Genomic DNA, 12,449 nt, shown 5'->3' with positions numbered 1-12,449 from the left:
TTTCTTTATCATATATTGCAGCCCTATAATTATATATTGCTCATGTGAATGTGAATAGCATTTAAATATCATGCTTATGTTTATTATTATAAATATCTTTATTAATTTAACATTTATCACAAATCCTACAAATGGACTTTTTTAAACACTGCATTGATATGCTTAAATTGGAATCTAAAATGGTGACTATGGTCTATTTTTGTCAGTTTATACTGCTAATAAAAGTTAAATTAAATAGTTATATTGTTTTAGGATTACAAAGAGTATTCCATTATCTATTTACACAACATTAGTCTGTGGGTCTCTCTACTGAATGGAATGGATAAAATATCAATTATTGGGCTGCTCTTTATTTTATTTATTTTCCACAAATAAGGGAAGGACTCAAAGAGCCCTGCATTATGTATTATATTATGTATTTTGTTTATAAGTAACCCTCGTTACTGTACCAATGTTTTTCTTTTTTCTTTTCTAGTGTTCATAAGAGTTTGGTATTTCACTTGGTCACAAACAGTAATAATATGTCACTTGTTTCCTGTCACTTGTACTTGCATTCTTTGAATGGAACAAAATAACTTCATATAAAACTTTAAATGCTGTGTTATCCTTATTTTAGAATAGGTTAAATAGGACAAATAGGTTTGGTGACTCCATGTGAATTTTATTTGGTGGGAAAGACCCCTGTGCAGACCCCTGTCCTAGGCTTAAATCTCAAGCGATGATGGTCTGGACCACAGTCTTTTTGTGAATCCCTGCATTGCTGGTGTTTTTGCTAGATGAAATGTTACAGTTCCACTGTGTCAGTATCAAGTACATGGAACCAATCCACCCTGGAAATTCAAGCACTCAGGACCAAACTCCCAGAACCTCAACAAACATACACATGCCCCAGATCTGTCCTGTGAGTCAGTCCACCCCCTCCATTCTCACTGGAAAAACCACACAGAGCCGTGCCAGTGATATTTTGAGGTCTTGGCATACGTGCACATTGTACATGCAATATAGAAAACCCAGGTGTTAATCCTCTGCCTCTGGCTAGTTTTCTTAGTCTCCCCAGTTCCACAAACTCCTCAGGTTCCCAGTTTCTACAGTTTCAAAGGCTCCTCAGGCTCCACAGGTTCCTCAGGCTCTGAAATTTCCTGAGGTTCACCTGGTTCCTCAGTTTCCGCAGGTCCAGGATGGATCTGCAAAAATAAAAATTATTCTAGTAAGATAATCATGTACTGTAGAAGATTCAATATTTGTTTCTAAATATGCATAAAAATGCCAAGAAATCTTATATTTACTTTTCTGCCCCATAGTTATGGACACATGGTGTACTATAGTCAAAATGGGTGAGTGAGAGCAATAGCTTACCTTTAGTAACTCAAAGAACTGTTTCAAAGTTTCCATCAATGCTGTGTGCTGCGCTTTCAGGTTCCTGCGCATCTCCTGTGTTTTCGCCTGCTCCTGAAACACATCCATGAAACAAAATTTGTTCAAACCTGAGTGATTCATTTTCACATCTGCACCAGGGTATATCCATTTAATAAAAAACAAACCCAAATTTTAAATTAGAAATATGTGAATTACTTAAATTATATATATATATAGTCTGCTGTGTAACACATGTGGCATGAACTTCAAAAGCCCTCAGATTTTATTTATAAAGTAACTGCTTAATGCAATGAATGTATTACTTACTGCCTCTATGTCGCAATACATCTTGCGTGCTTCACAGACCTCTTCCTCCAGCTGCTGTACCACGGCTTGCAGCGTATGCACCTGGAACATCAGGTCAGACTTCAGCTGAATTTGCTGTCTTAATTTAACTCTACATGCACGCACTGAACAATTTATTAGGAGCACCTGTACACCTACTTATTCATGCAAATATCTAATCAGCCAATCATGGCACAGCAGTGCAATGCATGAAATGCAAATACAATTAAGCAACAGGAAAAATGTGATCTCAGTGATTTTGACCATGACATGTTGGTGCCAGAAAGGCCGTTTTGATTATTTATATAACTGCTGGTTCCTGCTGAGTCACTGACAGAACACAGAAGGGTGCAATAAAGAAAAAACCTCCATTGAGAGAGATTGGTGGTTAGGTGAGGAGAGAGGTCAATGGAGAAGGGCCAGACTGATTAGAGCTAACAGAAATGCTACAGTAAGTCAGGTAGTCACTCACTGTTTTGAGTGATTTGATCTGATCACACAACTGTGATGAGCAGAAAATAATCTCAGAATGCACAATATATTAAACCTGGAGTTTAAAGATGAACCAAAAGTGGATAAGCTACAACAGCAGAAGGTCATTTTGGGTTTGTCATCAACAGGAAGCCTGCTTTGTGTCAGCAGTCTAGGCTGATGAATGTGATTTCTTGGCAAACAGTCATCGCTTAAATGCCACAGCCTGCCTATTTGAGTATTGTTGCTGACCATGTGCATCCCTTCATGCCCAGAATTTACTCAGGTTCCAGGTGAGTTCAGTAGAACCCTTTTAGGGTGCGGTAAATGGGAAATTTATAGCATGTAAGTGCACCTGAAAGATCTGCAGGAATTGCGTGATGCCAACATTATGCCAATGTGGACAAGAATCTTGAAGGAATTTTTTCAAGATTACATTTACAGCATACACCCTTTCCAGAGTGACTTACATTTTTCTAATTTTTTTATACAACTTAGCAACTGATGGTTAAGGGCCTTGCTCAGGGGCCCAGCAGTGGCAGTTTGGTGGATGTAGGAATCTAACTCCCAATCGTTTGTAGCCCAACACCTTAACCATTAGGCTACCACATCCCACATCCCAATATCTTATGGAATACATGCCATGAAGTACATGCCATGCTTTGAGAGCAAAGGGAGGTCCTACCCAGTGCTCCTACTAAAGTGCTCATTGACTATACATTCAAAGAAAGAAAGCTAATAAAGAAAAATCTTGTGACCTTAACTTTCTTTGGACCAATTACAAAATCCAATCAGTTGCTGGTGTTAAAAATGTAAATAATATTAATGTATATAAACATATAAATACAGTACTATAAATGTTCCACCACTTCTTCTTAGGACATGAAACCAAGCTTAATCATGAATAAATTCACAGATGAATGGACAAACAGACAACCCAATAACACAACCTCGACTAGTTAGTGGCATAAAAAAATTACCTTTTCTGACTCTGTATGGTGTATTGAAGTTTTCTTAATCTGATCACACTCTGACTTCAGGGCACAATAATCATTCTGCTCTGACTTGCACTCCTAAACACAGCCATGGGGAAGAAGAGGTTTAAACTTCTAAAACTTCTAACTAAACTAGGTTCTAACTAGGTTCTAAGCTCCTTAACTGCTAAAAAAAAATTGTGAAAAAAAGAGTGAATTCAAAGTAAAGAGAATTTTGGTAAGGTAAAGACTGAGACTTGGTATCACAAAGACAAAAGTGACTTTGTTGTTTTAATATATAAATATGTACAGTATATAGCAAAAAGAAAAGTTTACCATTTGCAGCTTATTACACTGTTTTAATGCCTCTTCATACTTTGACTCCAAGGATACTTTCTCATTTTGCTAAAACGGCCATGGAGAAAAGAAGCAAAATTCAGAAAATGACATACAAGTTAAATTGTAAATGCTCACACCACTGGTTTTGATTGAAAGCTGCCGAAAAGCTCTTTTTAAGTGATAGAATGTGGCCACGTAAATGTCTAACGTTAATTACTGCAATCTGGAGTTATTGAACTGTCTTTACTTTCTCATTTATCTTTACATTGAGGCTTTATTATCCAAGCTAGTGTATCACAATAAGATTTACTAGGTCTTTCAGTTTCACCTCATATAACATTGATAACCACTGATCAGTAGCTCAACATGCAGCATGAACTTTCCTTACAATGATTTATACAGGAGCTATTTATTGTTAGAATTTTCTCACTTACCAGGTTTACTTTGTCATTGTACTGTTCACTGTAAACTTGAATTAACTTTCGCTGCAGGTGCGTTATCACTTCATCATTCCAGCGGTATGTGTCATAATATTTCTCTCTAGTTTTAGCCAGAGAGATCTGAAAATTCAAAAACCAAAGCTTATTGACATTATTTAGTTTTATACATGCATTTAGATACATGATCACCCCAGGTTACATCCCTGGTGATGTGTCAAAGTGCATCTCTATGTATTGTAAAAAAAAAAAAATTAACCTATAAAAGCTAGTGGCGTTAAGTAGACTGAGGGATTACCATAAAATGGATGACTGCTAGAGATATAGCAGCCAGGTTGAAAAGATGGAAACTGCAGTTTCTAAGAGAAAAAAACAAGTAGCATGCTACAGAAGGCCAGAAACGAATAAGAAACCCCAACCTGACAGACCAACAGGCAACTGTCAATGAAATGGACTACTGCCATTGAGTGTGGAATGTGTGCATGGTCAGGTCTGTAAAAACACACATGTTTGTTGGAGGAACAATGCAGTGCACAAGGTAAACCCCTCCAAGTAAGACGCATGCCACAATGCCAAGAATCTCCATGCACCAGGAGCTCTTAGTTCAAGCAGAGCAAAAGTGGGAGCTCTTCCCAGAGGCAGGCACTGGGAGAATGCTGTGGTTTCCTTAGAGAGAAGCTCTACATAAGACTGAAGGGCACAAAGGCATGCAAGAGAGTGGGCCGTTATGGGTTTACCAGGCAGATGGTAGCAAAGGGAGGAGGACCTAGGGGTTTCAGAACCTAGTTTCATCAAAGGTCCAGTTTGTCCATTGGACTCAGTTTAGTACCCCACAAAGTGTTCAAGAAGTGTCTCTGTACCAACTGTGGAAGATCCTACGGGGTATCTTGATAAATGGCAAGGTAGACCAACAATAGAGAATTGTGGAAAATGTCTGGATTCCCAAGGGGAAAAACTCAAGGAAAATACGGCAGTTCAGCTTCCAAGGGAAAATATTCTTCAGTATCATTGTCTAATGTCTAACTATGAGTACCTACTGATGCCTTAAACATACAGGAGTTGTGACAGCTGATGACAGTGGCACTAGATGGAAGAATAGACCTGACTGTGTTACCCACAAATTGGTGGAGGCATTTATTGAAAAGAACCATGTCCCAGCAAGATCAATTGACTATTATTTTAGCTTCAGCCCCCCATCAAAGCCTTTATGAATGACCTGACAGAAACATCTATTACAGTCTCGGAATGCAGAAGTATTCTCCAAGTTTGAATTGTGTTAGGCTGAGCCATTCAATGTCAAGTTCCTAATCCAGTGTGTCTATGATGTCCTGCAAGGTCCATCCAATCTCTTTTAAAGACCGTTTTGAAGGCTCTGGAACAGAGGAATCTGAAAATCTTTGGATACATACTGTTTAGATATGGTTGAGACCTGTGCTAGTGTCACACATTAATGAGTGGAAGGTTTGGGTAGCATTCAGTAGACATAATTGTGGGGCTAAATCCATACAGAATCAGTGGCATTGAGTGTATATTAATGGTGCCAGAGTGCCTCTTTTGTCATTGGACAGACGGATTGTGTATAACAGGAACGAGTAGCAGTGAAAATGCATTAAATAGTGACAGTGGGGTGACGGATAACCTTAGACCGGGGAGGCTTACAGTGTATAGTCATCAGTGCTTTAGACGTAATGGCAAGGCTGATGGTAGAGTGGGATAATGTGTAAAATATAAGATACTTGGACACAACTGCAGTTGTGGGTCTGATGAACTGCAGACGGGTTTCTGGGGTGAAAGGGTCTAATGAACACCTGATGTCATGTCCCCAGATTACATCACTAATGATGTGTCCAAGTGTGTCATGAAATGTATTATGAAACCTCTGAGGACACATAAAAGCAGACTGAAATTTTTGTTACATGCATTGTGTATTAAAGATTCACTTACCTCTGTGTCTTTTAAGGTCTCCTCCAACTGATGGTAACGGGACCTCATCTCGGTGTAATCCCTGTGCATGTCCACACACTCCTATAAACCAGCCATGAATGACAAGAAATGAAACTTTAGTGGATAATGTTAACATCTGCAATAAGCCTCTTCAGTTCCACTTTTAAAAAAATTAAACAGGTGTTGCAATTTAATTAAAATTGAAATTTTTGGTTTTGTTGTAATAATGCTGTAATTGATTTTTCTTCTTTCAAGTTTAAATTCACACAGCAGCCAGAGATGCCAAAAAAATGCGTTAACCACAGCATTTAAAGTGATATATATAATATGATAGATATAATAATAATCTCATCTCATAATAATTTGAGATTCACAAGCCTCTCAGCTGATGTTTATCACTTATACCGGACTGCCTTACTTGATTGGTGCACAATAGAAAATTATCCACCTAGTCCAAAAATATTTTGTATTTTGTGTTTGTTTGTTTTTTTGGGACAAACCTATTTTTCTCTCAATATATCGGAATTTTCCTGTTTGTATATAAGCACATGTGCACAAATACTTAAGCATCAGCTAATTATGGTCATGAGCTGTCTCAAGTGTGAGAGGTAAAATGTTACTAGAGTCAATAAAGTAATAAAGTAAAGATCTCATCCGGGGTCATTGTGCACAGCCAATTCAATGGACCAAAAAAAATTGTTCAGGAAAAGAACCATGCAGGTACATGCACAGTAATACTTGTGCATATACTCAAACCAGTTTTTTTTTCCCTACATCTGATTTTATCTAGCTGAATGCTGACATACACAGTCTTAAATTTTCTACTTACTGATTCATTAAATGTAAAGTGTACCTTTTGTTTAAATGCCTTAATGGCATTGTGTGTGGTCTGCAGAATGATTAACTCCAAACCTTTCTGCTTATGCTGCTAAAATATAGCCAAGAAAAAAAGTAGGGTGAGATTTAAGTGCTTAATTTATTCACATTAACAATGTATTTTCATTTGTAATTATTTTTAGTAAGGAATGTCATACTTACTGTCGCTAATCTATCGTGCTTTTCCTGGGCCTTAGACAGACCATTCTTTAGCTCCTGCTCAAAGATTTGCAGTTTATTCAGTTCTGTCAATAGTTTAGACTTCTCCTTTTCCAGCTGAGCTAAGGAATTGATTGCCTGCTCATAAATCTCCTCAGCCCAAGGTACCTGGAAGTTCAGTAACCAAAGCGTGTCAGTTTTATTTACTTCTACACACATATCCAGACACATAATCATTCATCAGTAGTGCCTAAAAACATAACCAAACTAGAACACAGCGAAGGAGCAAAATATGTTGGCAGAATAGAGCACCACTATGCAACCAAACTAGAACCACTATGCATGAGGCCACTTCAGGACTTTCCAAAATACAAATAAGGTGCAAGCAAATAAAAATATCCTGTAAATGTTCAGAGATTTGCTTGGTTTCCTGTATGAGTGATAGACAAAGGGAATACATTTTTGGACATAGAAGTAGAAGTAAAGGTAGAAAACCTCAAAACCAGAAACAGGTAGAGAAGCGGGAGATTTCATTATGTTTAGTAAATTATTATTTTAACTGAACTGCACATTGAGCTTAACTTTAAGATAGTGAGAGAGACTTCTTATAGTGGCAGCGCTGCCATTAAATAGGTGGCTATACCTTAATTGTAACTTTAAGGTATAGCCACCTTAAAGTTAAAGGCACCTTTAACTTTAAGAAATTTTAAGGCACCAAGGCCTTAAAAATTTAAAATTAATCATACAATTAGGGTACCGTATACTTTACAGTATACTCTATATATACTTTTACATATACTTTATACAATATATTATTGTTGCTTGGAACACATCATTTCTCTGCACTTGCTTAGATTTTGGGTGGGTGGGTGTGTTTAATTTAAACACATTTTGTTGTGTATATAACTTTGTTAAATTTAAAATCCCCATACTACAAACTACAAAATTCTAAACTTTCCTGAGAACAAAAAACACAATAAATAAACATAGACTTTGTCTGGTTGTTGTGCTTAGATCCAGAATTGTCAAAGCCTTAATTTCAGATATTTATTTTTTTCATGGAAAACGTGGTGAGAAGTTTATAATATATATGATATATTAATGTATTTATTTATTTTTTTATCTTGTGTTGCAATTTTTGACAATGTTCTACAAAATGGTTTAATGACAAATTCTAACATTTAAGGAAACATTTGTTTTATGTCTTATTGAAGAAAGATTCATAAAATTTCTAAAAAAAATTCAGACAACTGCTAGCTGTGCTACATAGAAAAATGTTAGCTGAATCAGCTGATTACAGACAGTCTCATGTTTTTATTTCAGTTTTATTCAACTGAGCGTTAAGTACCTTGTTCAGGGGTCCAGCAGTAGCACCCTGGTGGACTTGGGATTCAAACTCATGACTTTCCGATCAGTAAGCCAACACCTTAACCACTGAGCTACCACATCTACTGATTAGTCTTTATTCATATTTTCTGGATAAAGGTCATATAATTATTAAATCTCTAACTGCAGAATTTCTGGTATTTAAATTGAATAAAAAGATAGATAAGTCAGTAAAGTGTCTATAACGTCCTGTTTAACTCTGAGTAATGAGATGTAGAAGTAGAGATGCAAGTGGTTTGGTGAGTACCTCAGGGACAGCGCTGTCAGACTGGGAGACTCGTACATCATCCACATCAGACACCATGTCGGACTCTGAAACTGCATCAGCACACAAAACACCACATGAACATGAACCTATTTCACATGAGAGAGAGAGAGAGAGAGAGAGAGAGAGAGAGAGAGAGAGAGAGAGAGAGAGAGAGAGAGATGTTAATACCCTCTCTGTGTGTGTGTGTGTGTGTGTGTGTGTGTGTGTGTGTGTGTGTGTGTGTGTGTGAGAGAGAGAGAGAGAGAGAGAGATGTTAATACCCTCTGTGTGTGTGTGTGAGAGAGAGAGATGTTAATACCCTCTGTGTGTGTGAGAGAGAGTGAGAGAGAGAGATGTTAATACCTTCTGTGTGTGTGTGTGTGTGTGTGTGTGTGTGTGTGTGTGTGTGTGTGTGTGTGTGTGTGTGTGTGTGTGTGTGAGAGAGAGAGAGAGAGAGAGAGAGAGAGAGAGAGAGAGAGAGAGAGAGAGAGAGACGTTAATACCCTCTATGAGAATTTGGTTCTCCGCTGTTTTCTCTCCACTGTCGCGCTTTATCATAAAATAAAAAACTCCTGCTGTAGTGGCTGCAGCTCCAGCCACAAACAGCAGGGGGCGACCTGGAAGATCTGTCGCGCCAAAGCGAAATAAACGCCTTAAATCATTCATTGTAGCACTAAGTTAGTTTAATCAGCCGATCAGTTAGAAATATCGAGTAAACACTGAAACCTTGTTCCTGAAATCTGTTCGTCACGATACTAGAACAGCGTCTTCTGTTGCGTAACAACGATAGAACTCAACAGAACACTCGAGAAGCAGTGATGAGTGTCCAGTTTACATACATATATATACTGTATATAACTTTGCGTGTGTATATATAAATATATATACTGTATATAACTTTGCGTGTGTGTATATAATATATATATATACACACACGCAAAGTTATATGCAGTATATATATATATATATATATATATATATATATATATATATATATATATATATATATATATATATATATATATATATATATATATATATATATGCACAAGCAAAGTATATACTGTATATACGTTACTGTGTATATACAAAGCTGTCTAAAAACCTCTTTATTCACCACAAGAGGGCAGCATGTGCTGGAAAACGTTCCTTGCCTTACAATTCTCAAGATAGCAGCGACTGTGGTGTCTAAACCACAGAGTCAACATTCATTACCAATGAGACTGGGTGAGGGGCCTCGGGAAGGGGAGTAAGAGGGAGGAGAGATGGACAAGACGGGAAGGAGAGAGGAAGAAAAGGAGAGGGAATAATAGAGCTGAAGCATATAGCAACTGTAAAAGTTCTCCTGACTCAACGGACAATGATGGTGGGTCCCTCCTTATCTTAATATTTTACTTAACATTTCATTCACTGAACATGATTAATGTATATCATGCAAATATAAGATATCCTCTTACCTTATTAACCTTTATTTGTTTGTATTCTTTTTTGTTGAGACCTTTTTGTGTATTTTATTAACTGAGTTGCTCTGAGAGTTATCCTTAATGTTCAGATGGAGGAAGATTTTTGGAGCATCCACTGGGAAATACTGAATATGTTGAACAACTGGTGTGGGTGTGTAGTGCTTATAAGACAGGGTGGAAATGGGAATGTTAGGGTAGGTGCTTGTGTGCTTGTTTTATGATGTCAGTTGACCATCTGTCATTGCTTTAACAGTTCTCTCAAACCTACAAAGATGTTTTTCAACACTTACAGCTCTTTTTACAGCTCCGACTTGCAAATATTTAAGACTTTTTGCTTATCTGGTATTATTTAGTATTCTTGGATATATTAAAAAAGACTATGCACTTCATGATTGGAAAAAAAAAAACAATAAAAAAGACTATATTAGATATTCTAATCCATTACAAAGGCACCAAAATACTAGTATGTATTTTTACACATTATGCGATATTAAACATTACATTTCTAATATGTTAATAATGTTTTTTTTTATGACATCATGCGTTCATCTTCAGTGAAAAAACTTTGTTTCATCTTGTATTCTTAATGAAACTTAAAGATGTTTACAGTGTGTACAGGTGATTAGATTATCATTCTCATTTCGGTCTTCAAATTGGTGAAAATAAACTTGAACTACAACCCCATGTTCCTCTGGATCCTGTATGGGGGGAAAGTAGATCTGAACATGCCATGTAAAAACAACAACCTTGGTATCCTTATAAATAAATATTTGCTCGATTATGCACTTGAATTACATGCTTCATGCAACAAACTTGGACCTCAGGTTCAGATTCTACATGACGTATCATTTTGTAGTCCTGTCCATGTCCAATGGTGACATTGCTATGTATGTATATATTTAACAACCAAGCCATACATGTGGATAAGATTAATGTAAATCAAAGTAAAGTGCTGAATAAATTACTTATTTTGTTTGTAATAAGAATTTCTACAGCCTTTATGTCACTCCTTCACTTGCAAACAAACATATTAAGACTTGAACCAAAAGATTGCAATAAATTAATTTTAGGTTAGTATTAACCTTTATTGATTTGATTATATCTTAATTCTAAAAGACTCCAAATAGTTTACAGATTAAGAAAAGGCAGAAGGCTAAATAGTTAATTGTTTTTTTTCTCTTTGGGTCTCACAGAGAGAGGTCATGGAAATGACTGGTGCTGTCTGAGCTGCCATATTCCTGAAGTGAGTTTTCTCCAGGGTAAACATTAGCTCTTAGGAAGGTTACATAACCATGAAGAAGAAGGCAGTAAAGGATTCTTTGTGATCATGTCACGTGTAGAGTCGTTCAGACCAACCAACTTGTTTGTCCTTATAGGCTATCGACAGCAATGGAAAGTCTGTCATCCTTTCTCTAAAAAGCAGATGGAAGTGTAGAACGGTTTTTCAAAAGTGGTATTTTTTAAATTTTCCTGCCAGGTTTATGACGACCCAGCTTTGCTCAGAGCACAGTGTGTTTCAGTTAAAGAGCTTAATGGCCAGCTACAGTATGTTCTATAATACAGCTAGACTGAAAACTAGGACCATTTCTAGGGAAAACATTTCCATTGCCATGGAGTTAAAGGCCCAATAAAAGTGGCAAGAACAGCACGCAAGAATAGTTTTTACATTAATTGCCAGGATTGTCTGCAGGGTAACACCAGTTGGACTACGGCTTGTGTAGTGTTGATGTTTTTATGAGTGACGCTGGAAAGTGGCAGTCATTGCAGAGCTCTGGAAATGATCACTGATGATTATGGCCTGTAATATCGTCACAGTGTAGCTGGCATAAATACAGAAAAAGTGCTTATCTAAAAGAAAATTGAACAGTATCATTTTAAAATAGATCATTCAGTAAAAAAAAGAACAAATAATGGAATCAGTGTAGAGAAACATGTGAAGTACATAAATTCAAATAGATTTTCTTAAGGAACACTTTTCAGTAGTGAATCGTGAGCTTGTACCGTGCAGTACAATATGGTAATTAAAAATTAAAATGTGACACCACTGTAGAAGAAGGGAAAAAACCACAGTGAATAACTGTAGTAAATATTTATCATTCTCTTTTCCAGCCAGTGTAAACTCTGTATCAGGATGTAGGCCTGGCATGGATGCAAAAATGCTGCTGTCCTGTTTACGGCATATCTTGTGCATCCTCGTACCTTTATACTTTGTGGAAACTCAGCATCCCCTCCAACCCAACATCACGCTAGTGTTCGACAGCTCAGACCATGCCGACCGCTTATGCAACTGCAGCTGTGCGACGGCAGTGCGCAGTTGTGATGAAGCTCTTGCCAACCTGATGTGCAGCTGTGGCACCGTGTGGCGTTCAGCTCTGTCGCCTGGCTCCATGGAGGCAGAGACTCTGACGGTGTGGGCGTGGCAACCATGGCTGCTGAGGGAGCTGCTGAACGG

The 12,449-nt window shown here is 37.3% G+C and overlaps 2 protein-coding genes across 7 annotated transcripts in view; one reads left to right on the top strand and one right to left on the bottom strand.

Annotated features, from left to right (window-relative positions):
- Positions 1-640: 640 nt before the first annotated feature.
- LOC113646228 (centrosomal protein of 112 kDa-like) lies at positions 641-9,337 on the bottom strand. 5 transcript variants are annotated; one of them, XM_027152373.2, is made up of 12 exons: positions 9,261-9,337; positions 8,898-8,900; positions 8,535-8,641; positions 6,905-7,069; positions 6,720-6,794; positions 5,867-5,947; positions 3,920-4,045; positions 3,483-3,551; positions 3,153-3,245; positions 1,684-1,764; positions 1,357-1,449; positions 641-1,184 (listed from the first exon to the last, which is right to left on the bottom strand). In XM_027152373.2, exons 3-12 carry the CDS (start codon positions 8,589-8,591, stop codon positions 1,086-1,088), a joined length of 939 nt encoding a protein of 312 aa, XP_027008174.2. In that variant the 5' UTR covers positions 8,592-8,641; positions 8,898-8,900; positions 9,261-9,337; the 3' UTR covers positions 641-1,085. The 5 variants fall into 5 exon arrangements, with proteins under 5 accessions (XP_027008174.2, XP_027008171.2, XP_027008172.2 ...); XM_027152370.2 differs by lacking the exon at positions 8,898-8,900 and having other exon boundaries at positions 9,038-9,329; XM_027152371.2 differs by lacking the exon at positions 8,898-8,900 and having other exon boundaries at positions 6,720-6,791; positions 9,038-9,329.
- A 284-nt stretch (positions 9,338-9,621) lies between these two features.
- The window catches only part of LOC113646309 (uncharacterized protein C21orf62), a 4,136-nt gene continuing 1,308 nt past the window's right edge, over positions 9,622-12,449 (top strand). The window contains exons 1-3 of one of the 2 annotated variants that reach the window (XM_027152517.2): positions 9,622-9,900; positions 11,191-11,240; positions 12,107-12,449. The exon at positions 12,107-12,449 is cut by the window's right edge and continues 1,308 nt beyond it. In XM_027152517.2, the coding sequence (XP_027008318.1) occupies positions 12,142-12,449 (308 nt within the window). In that variant the 5' untranslated portion in view covers positions 9,622-9,900; positions 11,191-11,240; positions 12,107-12,141. The remainder of the gene's footprint in view (positions 9,901-11,190; positions 11,241-12,106) is intronic. The other variant, XM_027152516.2, reaches the window with a different exon arrangement.

Source organism: Tachysurus fulvidraco, chromosome 6 (assembly GCF_022655615.1).
Source record: "Tachysurus fulvidraco isolate hzauxx_2018 chromosome 6, HZAU_PFXX_2.0, whole genome shotgun sequence".
In the NCBI taxonomy this organism is placed as follows: domain Eukaryota; kingdom Metazoa; phylum Chordata; class Actinopteri; order Siluriformes; family Bagridae; genus Tachysurus; species Tachysurus fulvidraco.
This window is presented reverse-complemented; position numbering and strand designations above follow the sequence as displayed.

Excerpts from the sequence above, each read along its gene's own strand:
- LOC113646228 (XM_027152370.2), bottom strand. The coding sequence starts at position 9,200 with ATGAATGATTTAAGGCGTTTATTTCGCTTTGGCGCGACAGATCTTCCA. Across the intron at positions 7,070-8,534 it reads CTGACAGCGCTGTCCCTGAG|GTACCTTGGGCTGAGGAGAT; the intron begins GTACTCACCAAA and ends CTGAACTTCCAG. Across the intron at positions 1,185-1,356 it reads AGTTCTTTGAGTTACTAAAG|ATCCATCCTGGACCTGCGGA; the intron begins GTAAGCTATTGC and ends TTATTTTTGCAG.